Source organism: Cibotium barometz, chromosome 52 (assembly GCF_041138505.1).
Source record: "Cibotium barometz isolate CiBa-2024 chromosome 52, ASM4113850v1, whole genome shotgun sequence".
NCBI classification, from domain to species: Eukaryota; Viridiplantae; Streptophyta; class Polypodiopsida; order Cyatheales; family Cibotiaceae; genus Cibotium; species Cibotium barometz.
The window spans coordinates 8,929,917-8,949,660 of NC_141097.1; the positions used below are offsets into that span (position 1 = coordinate 8,929,917).

Here is a 19,744-nt window from a genome sequence, read left to right on the forward strand (position 1 = left end):
TTTAATGGTAGCACTTCATTAACTTGGAGCTCTTGAAATCATGCTTACTGTTTGTAACATTGAAACATATTTTCTATCCTTAAGGGAATGATAACCGGAAATATGCATCCTGGCTGAATTAAGTGCACTTTCTGTCAAAGTTGAGTCTTTATTTTCTTTGAAAAACTACTGCTTTGCGTTCAAACCTCATGTGCCATTATTTCTTTGCTACTCCTTGGTATTGCAAAGGCTTACTTGAGACCAAGAAAATGATGCCTTACTTGATCAGTAAAAAAGGTATTAGATGGAAAAATTACTTTTCCAGGAGTTGAACTATTGCCCCCTTCAGAAATCAAAACTCTCAGTGTTTTGTAACCTGTATGTGTACCAGGGTCAATTGATTGACCCCACAATCATGGTGTTGTTTTCTCTTTAGCTAGTGTTTTTTGATGTCGGAAGTTGCTAGGGCGCTTGAGCTTGTATTTGATCAAATTTTGAAGTGAGGTTTATTTGTGGATCTTCTGTATGTCTTCTTCTAGGATATATAGCAGCTTTGGGTTTTCCAGTATGACTACTGGGTATCACGTGCATACATCCTGTATAGGATGTCTGGCTATCTATCTTTGCCGTACCAGTTCAATGGAAGGTTGCAATATTCACTTGCCCGCCAACTCTCCTGTGTCCACTTTAAACTGTGTGGTTTTCCGGCTCAAGGATTTGGTCAACTCTTGGGATAGATAGTAAAGTTGCCTAGGAGTGGCACGGTGCATTCCTTTGCTTTGACTCCAGCTTTCACCATCTGGAACGACTGCTTTTCTTTAAAGGGTGGGGAGAGTTGGTGTCTGTCATAACCTGGTTTCATGCCCTTAAAATGGTGTGAATCATTCACCACCCACCCTCTGAATGCCACCTTCCCCTCTTTTCCAACCCTTCAGACGAAATGGCACAATTGAACCTTCCTCTTCAGTGCTTGGATGGACACCAAGTGGAATGTTGACTATTTTGATGGAGCAAGTCGTTTTGATGCTTTACTGATATGTGGATATTGATGAGATTAGAAGCTCGCTTTCACTCATTATACAAAAATAGTTTCTAAACATGGAGCTTTATCGGTCATCCACTCGCGATATATATTGTTGTTGCATGATGATTTTAATGCCGACGCATCTATGTGTCCTCTATGTTTAGGCCTTCATTTTGTGGAGAAGCACTTAGTGTGCACAGCTTGTGTCTTCATGTCAGTTTTCTGTTCTCTTGGCATCTCTTTAGCTAGGTGTTCACACTGATAACCAACCCCTTTTAAGTGAGCAACATTATGATCATACATGTTCCCAACCGCACTCCATGTAATGCTAGTCATGTCCCCACAACCTACATAGAGGTATGCATTTTCAACTAAGAAACCTAGTGTTCATGATCTTGATCAAGCCAAAGCAAGGAGAATGCCTCTACTCTTTATTACTCCTTTGCTTATACAACCCGCACTCTCACAAGAGTTCAAGTGTAGACTCTGCTTATGGCTTGTCTAGGCTACCTAGGATCATTGAAACATTCATATTCTAAACAGAAAGAGCCCATCTTTTATCTCCTTAACATTGACTCTGTAGCAACCACTTTTGAATGTGTGAATGAGCTCTCTGCCTATACATTGACTATGTTGCCTACATCCTTAAGCAGCTTCAAGTGCATATAGAATTCTTCCAGAACAGCTTCGCTTAGCCATGCGCCTTATTTCATGGGATGTGGGGATAGGCATTCATGAGGAGCTGTAGAGGATGCTGGTGGAAGAAGGTGTACTTATCTTGATGTCTATGTCCGTTGCACCACTAGATGTTGGAAGATTGAAGCTTGGAGCAGTTGCACTTATTAGTCACCGGCCTTTTGCCATCACCATACTAGGGAAAACTAGGGCAGTGTCCATATTTGGTGTTTCCAGGCTTGCCTCTTGAGGCTATGGACTTCATAGTACTGATCATGGACGTCACATAAACTCATGGCTTCTATAAATCAAAAGCTTGCAAAGCTAGTCCTTCAAATGATACATGCATGAGCACATCCAAGATATTTGTTTCCATCCTATTTCTCAAATTGTTGTTTTCATTTATGTACACCAAAGCCCCTCACAAATAGCTATGCTGTAACATTGAAGCATCGGAATTGGCGCAAGTCGAACTAGATTTGGATACTTCAAATGCCTAGACTCATGTCAGGTGATTAAATTTGTTTCTCCCCAATCTGATGTCTCATGAATTTTGAATACATGAAATCCTCTTTGTGGTGTTCTTTAGTCAAATAAAGGAGAACATGCATACAAGTGCTCGAAAAAAAAGTGATTTTCACAGTTCAAATTGAGAAAAACCGCTTGTAATTTTGCTTGGTCTTGGATTTAAAGATTCAAATTTTTGAGGTTTTAGTTATAAAAACGATTAATCTATGCATTTTTATGCTGGTTAGAAATTTTTTTATTTATGACATTGATGCATACCATCATCTAAAGTGATTCCCTTGCCATTAAATTTCTATAAAGCATCCAAATTTTTCGAGCTGTTTGTTGATAGGAAACATGGTGGAAGCAAGATGCTAAAATTTGCAAAGTACATGTGTCGGCGAATTCACTCCATAAATGGTTTCTCAATTCAATACAAAAGCATTTTCAAAAATCCAAGACCTTGCTAGATCACAAATCTCTCAATTCTACAGATGCACTACATCCTTAGTCCATTCATTTTACCCTCTAAATTGAAGTAATGTAGGAAATCCTTACTTATAGTAGTTCCTAAAGGGTTTATATAAACTCCATTTTCAACATAGTAATAGCAAGCTAGGAATACTACTCACATCCATAACTGCCTTTTAAAAAATCAGGCACAAAAAAGCCAACTGCTCTAATGAGGTGCATCATGTCAATAATTGTATAGACTCTTACACTTTCCTCCTAAAACATACTAGTAGTAGTTCTAACACTCCACAAACCTTCACAATAATTTTATATATGCTTAACCATCTCACTTATGAACCTTTTGTTTTGTAGAAATATGATGTAATAATCAACTGTTAACATTACATAAAGACAAAAGCTAACTAGATTCCCTTGCTTTCTGTCTCACCTGGTTGTTTGCAAGATTTATGATGCCAAATCTCCTTGGCTTTACTCCTCTTCACTCGCTTCTCTAAGCTCTGGCTTCTTCCACTTTCATTCTCTTTAAAAGCTTAGAGAATGGTGTTCGTCTAAGTTGCTCCAGCCCAGCTCTAGTTGTGAAGCACTTACGGCAAGTCCACCACCTCCATGTCTATTGCACGAGCACGACCAGAGAAAGGAAGGTGGCTCCATAAGTGATGTTGCGGAGCGGGGGGTGAATGTAGAGGTAATGGGGGCTGTGGGTGGGTTGTCAGAGGAGAGGGGATGGCATAGGAAAGCCTCTAGCAAGGTGGTTTCCCCACCAAGGAATGTGGATTGTGCTGAGGGTTTGGCTAATGAGGAGTCTCCTCTCTAGGAGGGCTTGGGGGTGCAAGAGGCAGCTCTAAAACCAATGGGGGTCTCTTTGTAATCACTGTTGTCATCAGCATCATTATCATCATCATCATCCCCCTTGTCCTCTGGCTTCACAGAAGTGAGGGCAAGCTTCATGGATCGATAAAAGGCATGTGTCTCCCTGTGCTCCTCATCCATGACTTCTTTGAGGGTAGGCCACATCCTACATCAGTTGAAGCTACTTCCATGCTCAGTTAGAGCTAGCCTTCAAACAAGCTCAACGATGGTATCATCTTTGCATTAAGGTGTGGGCTCCATACGGCAGTAGTAAATTGTTCTTTGAGAGGAAGTACACTTTGTGGAACCACTGGATGGTGGTTACAAAGTTCTCAGTGAAGTGGCTTGTGGTGCCAAGGAAGTGAAAGTAGTCTCCTCACCTATGGGCATGGTGCCAGGTGTCATGGTTGTTGCTCGTGAGTTGGGTTTAGAGGAGGTTTTCTGTCGCTTGGTCAACTATAGACTAGGGTCGCGAAGAAGCTTGGGGGGTTTGGGATGGACATTGGGTGTGTGTCCCCATGTGGGTGAGAGCGAGATTAGATGGTAAGGAAAAATATTTTTCCATGAGTTCAGTGAATTCTTAAGAAAGCAGGAAATTAAGAGACAGTTTACATGTAGGTACACTCCGCAATAGAATGGTGTTACAGAAAAGAAAAATAGGCATATTGCAGAAGTGATACATACCTTGATGTTTGAAAAGAACATGCCAGATTTTTTTCGGGCTGAAATAGTAGCAACTGTTATTTTCATCATGAATAGGACTGCCACTACAATTCTTCATGGCATGACGACTAAACAAAAGTCTACAGGCATAAAGCTAGATGTGTCACTTCAAAGTGTTTAGATGTATTGCATATGTGCATGTTTTCGATAAAGTGAGAACAAAGTTGAATCCAAAGGTAAAGAAATGCATCTTCATTAGTTATACTTTAGAGCTGAAAGATTATAGATGTTATAACTCTACCACCCGGCCGTAAACGAAGCATATATGTTGTCTTTGATGAGATGAGTAGCTGGTATGTACTACCAGTGAAGGTAACTATATAAGAATATAGTACAACAGAAAGACAGATAGCAAAACAAAGTTTAATAGATAGAGAATAGAGAGAATTTAAAATTCTGAGATAGATACGATGTGATGGTGTTGTCCACTTGTATGCTCTCAAATAGAGCTTAGATGGCAATCTAGATAGACTCTAAATAGAGGATATACCAAGTGTAGAGGGTGTGGATTGTTGAAATCTTATGCTAATGTTAGAGATAAGATGTGTGTGTGTATAGCAAACCATCTCATGTTAAAAATAAGGTTTGTGTGTATCAAACCCTAGCCTAGAAGCTATAAAGGGATCAACTCTCTCTCAATATTGTGTGAGAGAAGTAAGGTGTTCTTCTCTCTCAATATTGTGTGAGAGAAGTAAGGTGTTCTTGGTAAACCTAAAGCAATGCAATAAGCTTTTTGCTACATCGCTTTCTCTCTCCACCTTATCCTTATATTGCTCTAATCCATGCTTCCTAACATAGTATCACGCATCAAAGGGGCTCCCCTCTCTCGAGCTCTCGTTCGCCTTCAACCCACCCTTGGCCTCCAGCTCACTCTGCCTTAGCTTTGCGCCCTGTCTGTGCTTGCTGATTGTAGCCTAACATTTGCCATAACGGTCGCCTGTGTGTTTTGGCCGGCTGTTTTGGAGCTGGCAGGCAGGCTTGTTGGGCGCCCCTTAGCTCAACTAGCCCCTTTCCACACTTGCCACCCACTGTTTGTTCGAGCTCTGACGACGCCCTCTCTGCTATACAGCCATCATCTTGCATAGCCGACAAGGCATCACCAAGTCCCAGGTGACTCACTAGGTCCTAGGCGACTCACACAGCAGGCCAGGCGACTCACACGGCAGCAGGCTACCCTTTTAAGGTAATTTTTTTCCAATAAAATAATTAAAGCGTTTTTGCACATTCCAATGCCTTGATTGGATTTAAGGCCTTATTCACATGCAACTGTGTATTGTGCTTTGTAAGTAGTTGTTTTGCAATTATTAAGCTTGTTCGTTTTTCCTCTCTCGTGTCGGGAGGACTAGTTTGTAAAGGAGCTAGACATTGCTTTTGCCATTCTATACGGCAAATAGTAAGACATCTCCTACCTTCCCATCACTATCATGTCAAAAGATACATATGTCATTGACAAGTTCAATGGAGAAGGGTTTCACACTTGGCAAATCCAAGTGTAATATGCTCTCATGAGCAAGGGTTTGTGGTCTTTGATGAAAGGCACGAAGGTGGTGGATTTTGATGATTTTGAAGTTGTGGACGATGATGAATGAGCTCAGTCCATTATAGCTCTAAATATGGACAAAAAGCTCATCCATCATGTGGCCAACATGAAGACCACGAAGGCAATGTGGAACGAGGTATGGCAAAGTTGTATGGAGCAAAGGACAAGCACTCCGGTATCTCTCTCAAGGTGAAGTTTTTTTGTCTTGAAATGAAGAGTGGAGGCTTCATAAGCAACATGAAGAGCATAATGGGACAACTTGCATGCATTGATGCAAGAATCGAAGAGGAGGACATCGTGGCAGTTCTTCTCAAGGCGATGCCCAATGAGTTCTTCAATCTCCTCACCACCCTAAAGCACCTTCCCAGTCCTACCTTCGAAGGCATGGAGGTGGCTCTCTTTGAAGAGGATCAATGACTACGTGTGAAGAATGGAAGATCTACATCGACTTCTCCTCATACATCAAATGAAGCTCTTATCATGAAGCGTAACCTTAAATGCTTTTATTGTAACAAAAAGGAGCATACGACCAATTAATGTTTCAAAAAGTATCCCCATAAGCTCAAATGTAGTAAGTGTGGAGAGAAAGGACACACTACTTCAAGGTGTCTACAACATGCTTCTATAAACAAGAGGTGGGAAACTTTGTATCCAATAGCTTTACTCCTAATGATGGACTCATATGATAAAGGAGTGTTGTAATAAGCACACATTGCAACTCACAAGACAATTCTTGTACAAGCCTATGTTATAAAGGCTTTCCTCCTTGTTTTTGTTGTACGAGTATATCTAATGCCTTTCCATGTCCCATGGTTAGCATTGAGAGGGGGTGTTGAAATCGTATGCTCATATTAGAGTTAAGGCGTGTGTGTGTGTGTGGAAAATCATCTCATGTTAGAGATAAGGTTTGTGTATCAAACCCTAGCCGCCTAGGTTTTAGCTAAAGCAATGTAATAAGATTTTTACATCACTTTCTCTCTCTATCTTTTTCTTATCTTGTTATTGTTGCTCTCATCCACGCTTCTTAACATGGATACTCATAAGCATTTAATGTCTTAGCTTATGATAACTATGTCTATATATAGTGATGCAGATAGTGTGGTAGGTGCATATACAATGCGGATGGTTACACAACACAGACACAATCACTACTTTCAAAACATGGCTAAATGACCATCGTCCACTAATAATGAATCCATACAATTGGACTGGGGGCTCCCATCCCTCTTGGACCCCCACCAACCTCTTTGGGATCCCCAATCAGGGCTCCATCCCAAGCTCTAGCATGCTCGAATCCCTAACCACCTTGTAACTATCAATGGTCATAATAACACCCTTATTAACATCTAAGTTGAGGTTCCCAGTAAAGACACATGCACCAATGGTTACTTCTCATAAATAGGAGCCTTTATAAATGTGCACTAAACATAGATGCAATATACATGCTGAGAGGTGGACATTGAGTGTATAATACTAACAAATTAACGATGTAGATGTAAGAAGCATGATGCTGTCCCACATGTAGAGCAACAATCACATATGCTTAGTGGAGCAAGAGAGTTATCTAGCAATGGATCTAGTATTAGTCCAGGTTGAGGACATATGTAGGTACAAATGCATCACACACAGAAAAGGAAAAGGTAGATCAATTTTTTGTGCCTGATCTGTCATCAGTAGGTCACTCATATGTGGATGGTGACTTTAGTGGCTCCGAGCCTTGATGAAGCTTAGCATTTCATAAGTGGTTATTCATGGTACAAGAAAAACTAGGATTGTTTTGAGAAAATTTGGTAATGATCGAGACATATGCAGATCTATGACGGTTAGATACCTTATTAACAGATTGAGATATAATGAATAGCCCATCATTATGCTTACATGATTAAAGCAATATAAGAGTTGGGAGCCCAATTATTTTAAGTAAGCACTTAGAAATTAAAAGATGGGAAGATGCAATGGATGAGAAGATGGCAGCATTGGATGCAAATGCAACATAGAAGTTAGTGCCTCTGCCTACGGAAGTGAACGTGCCTCTGCTTACGAAAGTGAACTCAATTGGATGTAAGTGGGTGTATAAGGTCAAGCATAACTCCGATGCAAGATTGGTTTTGCTAAGGGTTATGCATAGACCTATGGCGTTGACTATGAGGAGACATTCAGCCGAGTTATGAGAATGGCAACCATGAGAGCTATCATTTTGCTAAGGGTTATGCATAGACCTATGGCGTTGACTATGAGGAGATATTCAGTCGGGTTATGAGAATGGCGACCGTGAGAGCTATCATTTCAATGGCTGCAAATGAGGGGTTGGTCTTACCAGATGGATATAAAGAATGCTTTCTTTAATGGTAATTTGCAAGAAGAAGTATACATAATGCAACCACCGAGTTATGAGAGTGATGCATACCCAGATTTTATATGCAGGTTACGCAAAGTCTTGTATGGCTTATATGTAGGCACCCAGAGTATCGTCAAACAAGATTAAGGAGAATCTTATTACATTGGATTTTAGATATCTAATGTAGACTTTTCATAATATATGAAAAAGATAGAGGGATCATGCTATTAGCCATTTATGTGGATGACTTAATTATCATTGGTGATAGAGTGATGTTGATATACATGATGTTAAGATGCTTTTAAAGTAGAAGTTTGAGATGAAGGATTTGGGTGAGCTGTGGTATTTCCCATGTATAAAAGTTATGATATTACCACTTTTATATCACCTCATGGCATTTTGTTATTACAAAGGCAATATGGCTTGTTGTCAAGTATGGTATGACAAGATATAAGCCTATTCCAATGCCATTGGAGAAAAACACAAAGCTTTTCATAGATACATGTGAGCTTTTGGAGGGCTCCACTATGTATGACAGACGCATAGTGGGTAGCTTGATCTATATAATCATTACTAGACCAAACTTGAGCTATGATGTTGGACTTATGAGTGCAAGCCCCCAGGAAGCCACACTTAGATGTAGCTAGCTGGATTCTTAGAGATACATAAAGACCACTATTAATTATGAGATTTTCTATGAGAGAAGCACAAAGATACAACTACATGGATATACATATGCTAATTAGATTGGTAGTGTCACAGATAGGAGATCTACTATCAGTTTTATGTTTTCTTTTGATAGTGCTTCTATGAGTTGGAGTAGCAAGAAACAACCATGATAGTTGCCTTGTCAAGTACAAAGGTAGAGAACAAGGGTGCTATTATATCAACTCGTAAGGTAGTTTGGTTTCAGAAGCTACTTGTTGGTAATATGGATGAGGTTGATAGGGTCGTTGTCATCTATTGTGACATGAGTAGAATCAGTTACCTTATCGATTACAGAGATAGAGTACATGGGTGCTCTTATGGCAACTTGTGAGGTAGTTTGGTTTCAAAAACTACTTGGTGATATGGGTGAGCCCATGGATAGAGCCATTGTCATTTATTGTGACAACATGAGTAGCATATAATGGCTATGTCTAGTAATCCATTCTATCATGCTAGGATGAAGAACATTGAGGTGCATTATCACTTTGTGAGAGAGAAGGTTCTAGTAAGGTGATGTCGATTTGGTACATATCAACATAGAGGATCAAGTGGCTAACATCTTCATAAAGGCTTTGGATATAAAGAAGCTCTGCAGGTTTAGGAGTTTACTTGCAGTGTAGTGTGTGGAGTTGAGTTCGAGAGGGAGTGTTGAGATATCAAGCTCGAGCTCACTAGTGTTACAGATATTGATGACCTGCTTAGGTGATAGCTTTCGCACTTCTGCTACTACTAGCACGGTTAGTGAGATTATAGTTGATACGTCACTAATGGTCGATAGAAGGATAAATGCCAATCACATTTGGATTACTTGATTATGGCATGGTTATAGTTCCAGCTCATATAGTTAGGCTTACACTATGGACCGACCTTGTATTTCCCTTATAGTATACACTCTTATCTTTATGATGAGAGAGAAAGATTGCAAGCAAGAACTGAGCGTTATTAGCTTGAGGTTGCAGAGTACAAGAGGGAACGCCAAGAGCGTGAAAAGGAGAGGGAGAGGGGGGGTGGCATGGGGTCTCCATGAAGAGGGGAATCGGCTCGAGCAAGATGGCCTGCTGGTGGGGGGTGGGGAGGGGGGGTAGGCGGGGGTAGCAAAAAGGGGGTTGGAAGAGGACACTGAGAAAGAGGGAGGAGATGCAAGAGGTGGGGCGAACAGAGCGAGGTCAGGCAGGCAGAGAGGGGGGCGGGGTGACAGAGCGAGGTGAGGATGGGGGTGCAGGCGGAGTCGGGGGGGGGGGGGGGGGGGGGGCCAGGGGAGGGGGAGCGCATCTGGTCAGAACGCTAAGGTTTTTGTCCAAAAATCAAAGATTAAATATCATGATGAATGTATTGGGAGAATGTATTGGTAAGGTCCAAGATAGACGGAGAGAATGTGTGGCATTGAGTTTGCCTCTTGGTCGTCTTCCCTTTGGTCTTCTTGTAAGCCACTGCATAGCAAACCAAGCACAATCATCACTAATGTCATCAAACATGAGGTTTAAGACCACGTACTCAACTTCTAGGCATTGATGAATGCAATAGAGGAAGACACATGGCCATTCAAGATGTCATTGAGAGGGTTGGTGTTATTCAATATATTTGTGTTGAAGAGGAGAGTGTAAAGAACCAATTTACAAGGGGCTAATATAACCAAAAGTTGGGCTTTATTCCAAGTTCAACTTTTGGGCAAGTTCCCTTTGGAATCATTAGTGCAACCAAAAGGAGAAGGACCAATAGTGTCATGGCTAGCCATTGGAAAAAGGACCAGCTGATGCACCACTTCATAGCCATGACCAATCAATCAAGGTTAGTGAGCACCCACCAATATAGAGGAAGGGGGGGAATGTGCCCATTAAAAGCCAAGCTTATTGCTGAGCTTGGTATATAGGCATATTCTCCTTGGACTCATGGTGGAAACCACATGTTTTCTCTAGACCCATGTTCCCTTTGAACTCGTGGGGGAGGACTACCCCCAATGCACTATTTTAGATCATGCCTAGCAAATAGGACAAGTTGTCGCCACAATTGAGATGCATCACTAGACATTCTAGATGAATTTAAAGGCTTGCTAAATATGTTGACCTCAATCCACACTTCTCCCTTTAGGTTTAGAAGTGATTGCCATTAGAGTCAACGCATGTTTGCTCTGATGAGTGCTCACATCTACTTAGGTTTAGCATGTTGACTTCGGTATCACGAATAGCCAATATGTTGGAATGGTAATCATAATTTGATGCATTCAAAAAATGCAATCAAGGAGCATCTAGCTTTAACAAGCCTATGCATTTGCAAGTTTGTGCAAACTTAATTGATCTAATATCTGAGTGAGCCAACTCTCATTAAAGTAAGCAATCCTTTCTATCTTTATGTCTTCTAAGTTTTCTGAATATTTTTTAGTACTTTTTTTAGAGACAGTAGCCAGATGTATGCAAGATATATGGAATTCATGAGCTTAAGACTATGGAGCATGCCATTCTTCAATGCCCGAAATACTACAAAATCAAGAGTCGTTTCCATTGTCCATTAGATTTGCAGTCTTGGAGTACGAGGACCAGTGTGTGTGGCACTTTTCGTCATGAAATACACACACACACACACAACTTGTTAAGGGGAAAAGGGGTGAGAGGACCATGGCCAAACACTCATCACATCTATTTTTTGGAATTTCAGGCACAACACCAAGCCAGAGAGCTAGATGATGAGGAGAAGACACAAGGACACCCAACCAACTTACACCATGAGAGACACCCCACCCTAGGGTGTTCTCATCACAACCTCTAGGCAATTACCTACATCTAGACACCCGTGGATTTATCTCAAGGCATCTCAAAGACCAACATCATCTTATATACCGAGGATGTGAAACCACATCCCATGTTCCATAGATGAAATGTATGATTTACCACATACCATCAAAGGACGAGGTCCTCGCCTACCTCTGCAACTCCAGGGCATATACACAAACGTGAGCTTTTAGCTTGGGTAGTTTCACACTTACACAAGAGTTGAACCACACCCATTACACAGTGGTCATGAACATGTTCCACATACATCTACAGTTTACTACAGTCCCTCCAAGGACAAGGTCCTTACCTAGTTCTGCAACTCCCAGGTCTCTACAAAGCTTGAATATCAGCCCTAGCAATGGTATACTTGCACAGGAGTCACTAACTCAACATGCAGTAGTTCATTTTTCATTCTGTAAAGAAAGTCCCTGCAGATCCTTTGATAGATTGTGTACACAGTATTGTCCTATTGTGGCCTCATAGGCCACTATGACCTTCAGCAGACGTTACTAAATGTTTTTCTTTTCCTTCATGTAGTAAACAAACAAATAAAAAGGCAATAGATGTCATCCAACTGCCTCCAGTGGTGATTGTAAGGTAGTAAGATGTCTCCAGTGACTGCCTGAAATTACTGTGAGCTTGAGGGTTTGCATTTATCTACCATCATGAAATTGAGAATCACATGTGGAAAATTGAGTGCAATGTCATCTTGTAGTTTAGATTTGCTGTAACTCCACATGCTCTCTCTGGTTTGCCAGAACCTTCTGCTACCATCAACATCCTCTGCAGGCAAACCTACCATGTGATCCCATACATACTTGGCTTCTTGTCAAAGTCCAGTCCTGAGGCATCCATTATGTTTTGACCTGGTACTCCACAACCACGCCTTTCTCCAGTATCTGCAATGGATCTGTCAGTTCCATCCATCATAAAGAGAACAATGAGAACAAGGCCACCAGCCATGAGGGCAGTGATTGCGGGCAGGTAAGGAAGCTCAACCTCCAATCAAGGTGAGGGTGATGGAGGGGAGTCTCCAATTTCGGCGGCACCATTCACACCGTTGAAGGTTCAGATTTATCTTCGAAACTCATGCCAACCTCCTCCTTACACTACTAAGACTGAAGAGTTAATTAAGAGGGGAAAAGAAAACCATTTGCTGAGTTTGCCACAGCAAAATTTAGATGCCAAATCTGCCCATCAGCATTTTTCATGCTTCTAAAATGGTCTACTACTGCGAATGTCCTAAATAGGAAAAAATGAAAATGAATGCTATAAATCCCAAAAATGCTTAGAGGCTAAAGAGTGTGCCACTAGCATGACACCATTTGGAGATGACACCTATCCAACACCTCCTCTTCAGGTCCAGATGGGAGGACCAACGCCAACGCATTGAAGAAGATAATCCAAGGTAGGTCGAGGAAGAGGCTTAGTAAACAAATCAGCAACATTATCTTTGGTAGGACAATACTCAAGCTGAATGCGACCTTCAGAAATCCAATCACGAACAAAATGAAAATGAACATCAATGTGTTTGGATCGTTCTCGAATAACTGGATTTTTGGCTAAAGCAATAGCACTCTGTGAATCTGAGTAGATGAGTGTCGGAGTAGATGAACATCCAAGGTGATTCAGAATTTACTGAAGCCAAAGTGCTTCAGAAGTGGCATCAAGATATGACTTGTACTCTGCTTCTGTCGATGAAGAAGAAGTAATTTGGTGCTTTTGACATTTCCAGGAAACAAGTCCTTTACCAAGCATAAAACAATAGCCTGACATGGAACTCCTAGTATCAATACACCTGCCCAATTAGAATCTGAGTAACCAATAAGTGTCTCTCTACCTGCATAAGAAATGCCATACTCAAGAGTTCCATGAAGATATCGAAGAACCCTCAAAGCTGCCTGCTAATGAGATCGACGAGGCTGTGAAGAGAATTGGCTGAGAATACTCATAGCATAGGAGAGATCTGGCCGAGTGTTAACCAAATAAAGTAGAGAACCAATAAGTTGGCGATACTCTGTAGAATCAACCTCAGGGGAATCATCATCTTTGGATAATTTTGAATTAGGATCCATGGGACAAGTGAGTGATGCACAATCATGCATGCCATATTTCTCAAGCAACCTTAAAGTATACTTCTTTTGACAAAGAAAGATGCCAAAAGCAAATTGCCACACTTCTAAACCAAGAAAATAGTGGAGTAGTCCAAGATCAGTCATGGCAAATGATGTTGTGAGTTGAGTTTGAACCCATTTGAGTAGGTCCAAATTAGAGCCAGTGAGTGTCAAATCATCCACATAAAGCACAAGAATGCATATATCATCATACACAATAAGCACATAAAGATTAGGATCTGGCATGAGTCCTCTCAAAATATAGAGAAAGGAGAAAACTGTCAATCTTCTGATACCAAGCTCGAGGAGCTTGCTTAAGACCATAAGAGCTTTCTGTAATAAATACACATCATGTTCATGACCCTGTGCAATAAAACCTTCAGGTTGTGCCACATAAACTTCCTGCTCTAAATCTCCATTCAAGAAGGCAGATTTAACATCCATTTGATATATAGGCCAGGCATAGTGTGAAGCAAGAGCAAAAACAATACGAATAGTAGAATATCTGGCAGTAGGAGCAAAAGTTTCATCAAAGTCTTCACCTTCTTTTTGAGCATAACCTTTAGCAACAAGTCGTGCCTTCTTGTACTTATCAAGAGTACCATCAGAATGAAACTTGACTTTGAAAATCCACTTAACACCAATGACCTTTTTATGTGAAGGTCGTGGAACTAACTGCCATGTGTTATTAGATTCAATAGAAGAAATCTCTGCTTGCATTGCTTCACACCAATGTGGTAAGGAAAGAGCTTCCTTAACCGTTTCAGGCTCAAACACATCACCAATATGAGACATCAAGGCAATATTTACTGAAGGGCGTGTACGTAAGACACGTGTAGTAGATTGTTGAGCATCTGAAAGTGATATACCTGAATCCTGAAGTAGAGAGCGAATCCATTTTGGAGGACCAGAAGTCCGTGTAGAATCCAATGAAGTAGTAGGTGTCGCAATCGAAATGGATGAAGGGGATGAAGTAGGAACTGATGGTGTAGATGAGGATGAGATTGTAGGGAATGAGAGAGGCTCAAGCTCAAGAGATGGAAATGGATCTGAGAGAGATGTAGAAGGTGGTAACTCATCAAGACCAAAAACATGCTCATCAAAGATGGCATCACGTGAAAGAACAATATCCTCACGAGAAAGATCCCAAAAACGGAACCCTTTGGAGCGAGAAGCATATCCTGTGAATATCATAGGTTTGGACGTAGCATCAAGAGTCCTCCTCTTAGAAGAAGGCACATGCACATGAGCAACACAACCAAAGACATGAAAATGAGAAACAATAGGCTTGTGGCCTGTGAAAGCCTCCTCTGGAGTCATGCCGTCCACTGCTTTCGTAAGAGAGCGATTGAGAAGATAAACTGAAGTAGCTATAGCCTCACCCCAAAAAGAGGAAGGTAGCTTCGCATGATGTAAGAGGGAGCGGGCCATTTCCTTCACCGTTCTATTCTTTCTTTCAACCACACCATTCTGCTGAGGAGTGTAGGGTATGGTGGTTTGTCGTTGTATGCCTTTTGAAGCTAGAAAATCCTCAAATGCTGTAAACTCACTTCCATTGTCAGTCCTGAGAAAAGATACCTTTTGACTTGCTTGATTCTCCATTTGGGCAAGCCAAACCTTGAAATGAGAAAGAGCATCAGACTTCTTAGGTAAGAAATAAACCCATGATTTGTGAGAGAAGTCATCCACAAGAAGCATGTAATACTTGGATCCACCAAGCGATTGTACTTCCATAGGTCCTGCAAGATCAGCATGAATAAGCTCAAGTATGCGTGTGGCCCTATGAGTAGCCTCCTCTGGAAAAGAAGCCCGATGTTGCTTTCCTTGAGCACAAGAAGAACAAATGTGATAGCGAGGTTTCTGAAGCTTTGGTAGACCTGTAACCATGTCATGTGAGACAAGATGTTGCAAAGTAGCAAGAGGAACATGGCCAAAGCGGAAATGCCATAGATCACTATCTTCATTAGAAACAAGTGCTTTAGGAGAAGCAAATAATTGATGAAGATGAGACTCATGTGGTGGCAACTGTGCTGTAAAAGAGCTTATATGATAAAGCCCAGCATTTTGATAACCATGTGCCACACAAGAAAGTGATTGTCTATCAATGATTTCAATCACTTCATCATTAAAGTAAACCCCAAGACCTTTGGAAGTAGCCTTAGAGATAGAAAATAAGTTGGCAGACATCTTAGGCACATGCAAAACATCATGTAAGATAGCATCTCCAAAAGAAACATCACCAATACCAATCACAGGGAGAGACGAAGCATCACCAATGTGTACTGATGAAGAGATAGACTTATGGTTTTCCAATAAGGAAGAACTATTCGTCATGTGAGAGGTAGCACCACTATCGGCAATCCACTCATCCACAGTATGCGTATCAAGATCTTTGATTACCACAAGTGATGTGTCACATGAAGAAGTAGAAGACATAGCAACATATACAACCTTGGCGTTACCGTCTTCCTTCTTTTCTTTGTCTTTGTCGTCGTGAGAAGATGTTGATGTAGAAGAACCCTTAGATTTGGATTCAAGTTCAGCTTTTACCTTCTTGGATGCCGCCTTCTTAGCAAAACAACGATCCTCCGTATGGCCACTACGACCACAGAAAGTGCACTCCTTGAAAGAATCCGATTTGTTCTTGTGGCCTTTGGTTGAAGAATCTTTAGCATTGGAATTAGAGCCTTTGCGTTAATCATTCCCCTTGCCTTTGCCTTTGCCCTTGCCTTTGCTTACAAAAGCCGAGTCCTTTTTGTTTTGCTTGCGAGTAAGGCACTTATCATGAAGAAGACCCATAGTCTCTTCAAAGGAGGGGAAAGGAACTCAAAGAAAGATGTTATCTTTGAACGATTCAAAAGAAGAAGGCAATTTACCAAGTTAGCTTGTGGACTGGATTGCTTACCAATGTACCAAACTCTTCAAGTTGCCACTTAATTCGATTGAATTCTCCAAGCTTCTCCACTATGTTGTCGGATTCAGAGATAGAAAGCTTATCCAAATCTTCTTTTCCAACTTAGCCATCTTAACCGTTGAAAGTCTTCCATATTGTATTTGTATAGCGTGCCATAATTGTTGAGCCGTACTCCTTGTAGAAAGAAATCGAGACACAACCGATGTAGACATGCCATGCACAAGTAAAGCTTTGGCCCGTGCATCATAGTTTCCAGAAACGGCGTTTCTGGACCACCGAAACGTGGAAACGTTTCGGAAACGTTTCCAGAAACGGAAACGGCGTTTCCAAGATTTTTTTTTCCAAGGTTTAGAAACCCGCGTGCTCTCTTTCGCCGGCATTTTGCGCCTTCTTTCCGCCGCTTTCCGCCGCCTGTTTGGAGCTGCTCTACCCATCTACCTTGCCCTCTACTCCTCTACCTCCACATCAGCCCTCTACCACGCCCTCTACCTCTCTACTTGGGGCCTCCACCTTTGCCATCTAAGCTCTACCAAGCAAGGAGGAGTCACACCTTGCTCGCAACCTGCAGGACCAGAAAAACAGCCTTTGTAATGTTTTTATTAATTATATATGTATGTATTAAACCCTAAAACCGAAACTCCGTTTCCCCGTTTCTTCCCGAAGGTCGAAACTCCGAAACTCCGTTTCCCGCCGTGCTCCGCACCCCCGTTTCCGAAACTCGTGGAAACTATGCCGTGCATCCATATAGGTTTGATATTGAGAAGGCACCATATGAGGAGAAGTGATTATAGACCACACCCCAACGCTTTCCAAAAGAAGTTGCATAAACAAGGACCAAGTGTGGTAGTTGTTTGGGATAAGCTTTTGTGAATCGGAAAGACTTGGAAGGCTCAAAGATTGAGTGAATGGGTTAAAGGACTGATATGATTGAGTGGAGAGTGGAGTAGTAGTGGAAGTAGTAGAAGGAGGAATCATAGTAGATGAAGTTACCATAAAAGGCATAGATGATGTAGGGGGATATACCATAGAGAGCATAGAAGTATGTGGATAGGAAGGCATAAAGGACAAAGAAGAAAGAGAGAAAGGATCCGTAGAAGGTAATGGATATGACGGAAAAGAGAAAGTAGAAGCACCTACCGAAGAAGGAATTACACCAACTTCCGTTGTAGTAGTTGCCGGTCCAACCGTCATAGGAGATGTAGGATCCATAGTATCTTCAAGTTTGCCTTTGTTTTGGAGTAGAGGACTTCCGAGATCCCATAGGGAGAGGAGGGTGGGAAAACACAAGGGAAGAAGTGTCGTACCTCCAAAAACGCAGCCAATAGATGGGCTGTCTACCAAGGAAGTATCTCCAAAATATGCACAAAGATAGTGCAAAAACACAGCCACAAAACGCAGCCGATATATGAACCAATAGACTCCGTAGAAACCACCAAAAGAGGGCTGAAAATGTAGCCTTAGGTAGGAGTATGGAGGAGTTGATTGTCCACAAAAACGCAAACACAAAGTGTGTAGCAAAGTGGAATTTTCAGCCGGTAGAAAGGTGTAGAAAAGAGGATGAATATGTACCTCAAAACACCATGAAGAGAGCTGAAGTTGATGATGAAAACGCAGCCAAGAAATGGCTACACATCTCTCCACAAGAAGCCTCCAAAAAACGCTACCGCATGTAGGGAAAACTAGTTGGCAATGTTTTCACCGCAAGTAGAGTTGTAGGACTCGGATTGAAGTGCTTTAAAAACACACTTGTAGAAGATGGCAAGGGACTGGTTTGAAGCCTTTTGCATCATTAAATGAGTGCAAGGATGATGAGTAAGGGCTTCTGCAAAAAATGCAAGCAAAAATTCTGCATGCAGGCAGTCTGCGAAGAATAACTCAAAAACGGTGAGGGATTTGCGAAAACTTTCTGCTATAAATCCCAAAAATGCCAAGAGGCTAAAGAGTGTGCCACTAGCATGACACCATCTGGAGATGAAACCTATCCAACATACTTGTGGGCGGCATAATTTTCCTTTCTCATCACCTCCCTTACACATCATCATCCCTAGAACTACAGAGTGGCTAGGGATAGGGCTTGGATGGGGGAGATTCTATAGGAGAGCTATCTTGATAGGCCCCCTCCTCGAGCCGAACTTATGTGCAAAGCCCCCTTGATATCCTGAACATATGAGGTATTTGACAAACACAAAGAAATTGATTAAAATAGGAAATATCACATTAAAGGACAATGCTCCAAGCGTCTGACCTGGAAGGGCCAGAGGACTGACTCCAATAAATATTTAGAATAAAAACAAATCTCAAGTAAAATATCAACCAATTTTTCTTACACATTCAGCAGCAATTTGGAATATCAATGTACAAAGCGTTTGCTCCAGAATTGAAATGTTCCTTTATACACCAGCATAATGAGAATTCATTATGCATTGGTGCTCTCCCCCTTGATTTTGATCTCATGTTGCACATAGTACACTACCATGCAAGGTTAAATGGCAACTCTTTGATGGACTCTTCATCCAACAACAACCAATCCTCTCTTCAGCACACTCCATCTGTATCACAATTTTACTAGTATTCAGCTGTGCTGAATAAATTAGCATTCTTTCCATTCTAGAGAAATGAACCAAGGTAAAATCTGGTGGTAGCCATGCACATCAGCTAGTGCCTGCACCGCTACTCAATCATCAATGCCCTTTATAGCATCCTACCACCCCCAGGAAAACAAAACAAATCAATACATATTGTACTGCATATATCAAACCACAGGCATCCATTAGCATGAAAAAGAGACCGCATCAGCAGGGAAGAGCCAGCCACACTTACTTTAGCTAGACGAGTGACATATGTTGCAGCAACTACTGTTACCAGAAGTCCAATACCTAAAGTCCAGAGCTGCTCGGGTCCTCCGCTTAAACCATTCTCTGCCTCTTGTTGCTGCAAAATGCCAAGCAAGTCAATTTCACAGCGACTTCATCATGTATCATACACCTAGTGTGTGAATCTAAACCTGCAAGGAAAGATAAAGAACACAGCACTAGCATTCCTGCCTTATCCAAACAAATTGTTCCTTGTTTTAATGATATGCTACATTTATTCAATAAGATGAAATTGAGCAGAGCCTTTGCTTGTGCATG

The 19,744-nt window shown here is 41.4% G+C and overlaps 1 protein-coding gene across 1 annotated transcript in view; it reads right to left on the reverse strand.

The window, feature by feature from the left end:
* Positions 1 to 18,876: 18,876 nt before the first annotated feature.
* Positions 18,877 to 19,744, reverse strand: part of LOC147608763 (SNARE associated Golgi protein family) — a 106,319-nt gene continuing 105,451 nt past the window's right edge. Inside the window, exons 7-8 of the mRNA XM_086788136.1 lie at positions 19,434 to 19,544; positions 18,877 to 19,314 (exon numbers count right to left, since the gene is read on the reverse strand). Coding sequence (XP_086644262.1) covers positions 19,288 to 19,314; positions 19,434 to 19,544 — 138 coding nt within the window. The 3' untranslated portion in view covers positions 18,877 to 19,287. The remainder of the gene's footprint in view (positions 19,315 to 19,433; positions 19,545 to 19,744) is intronic.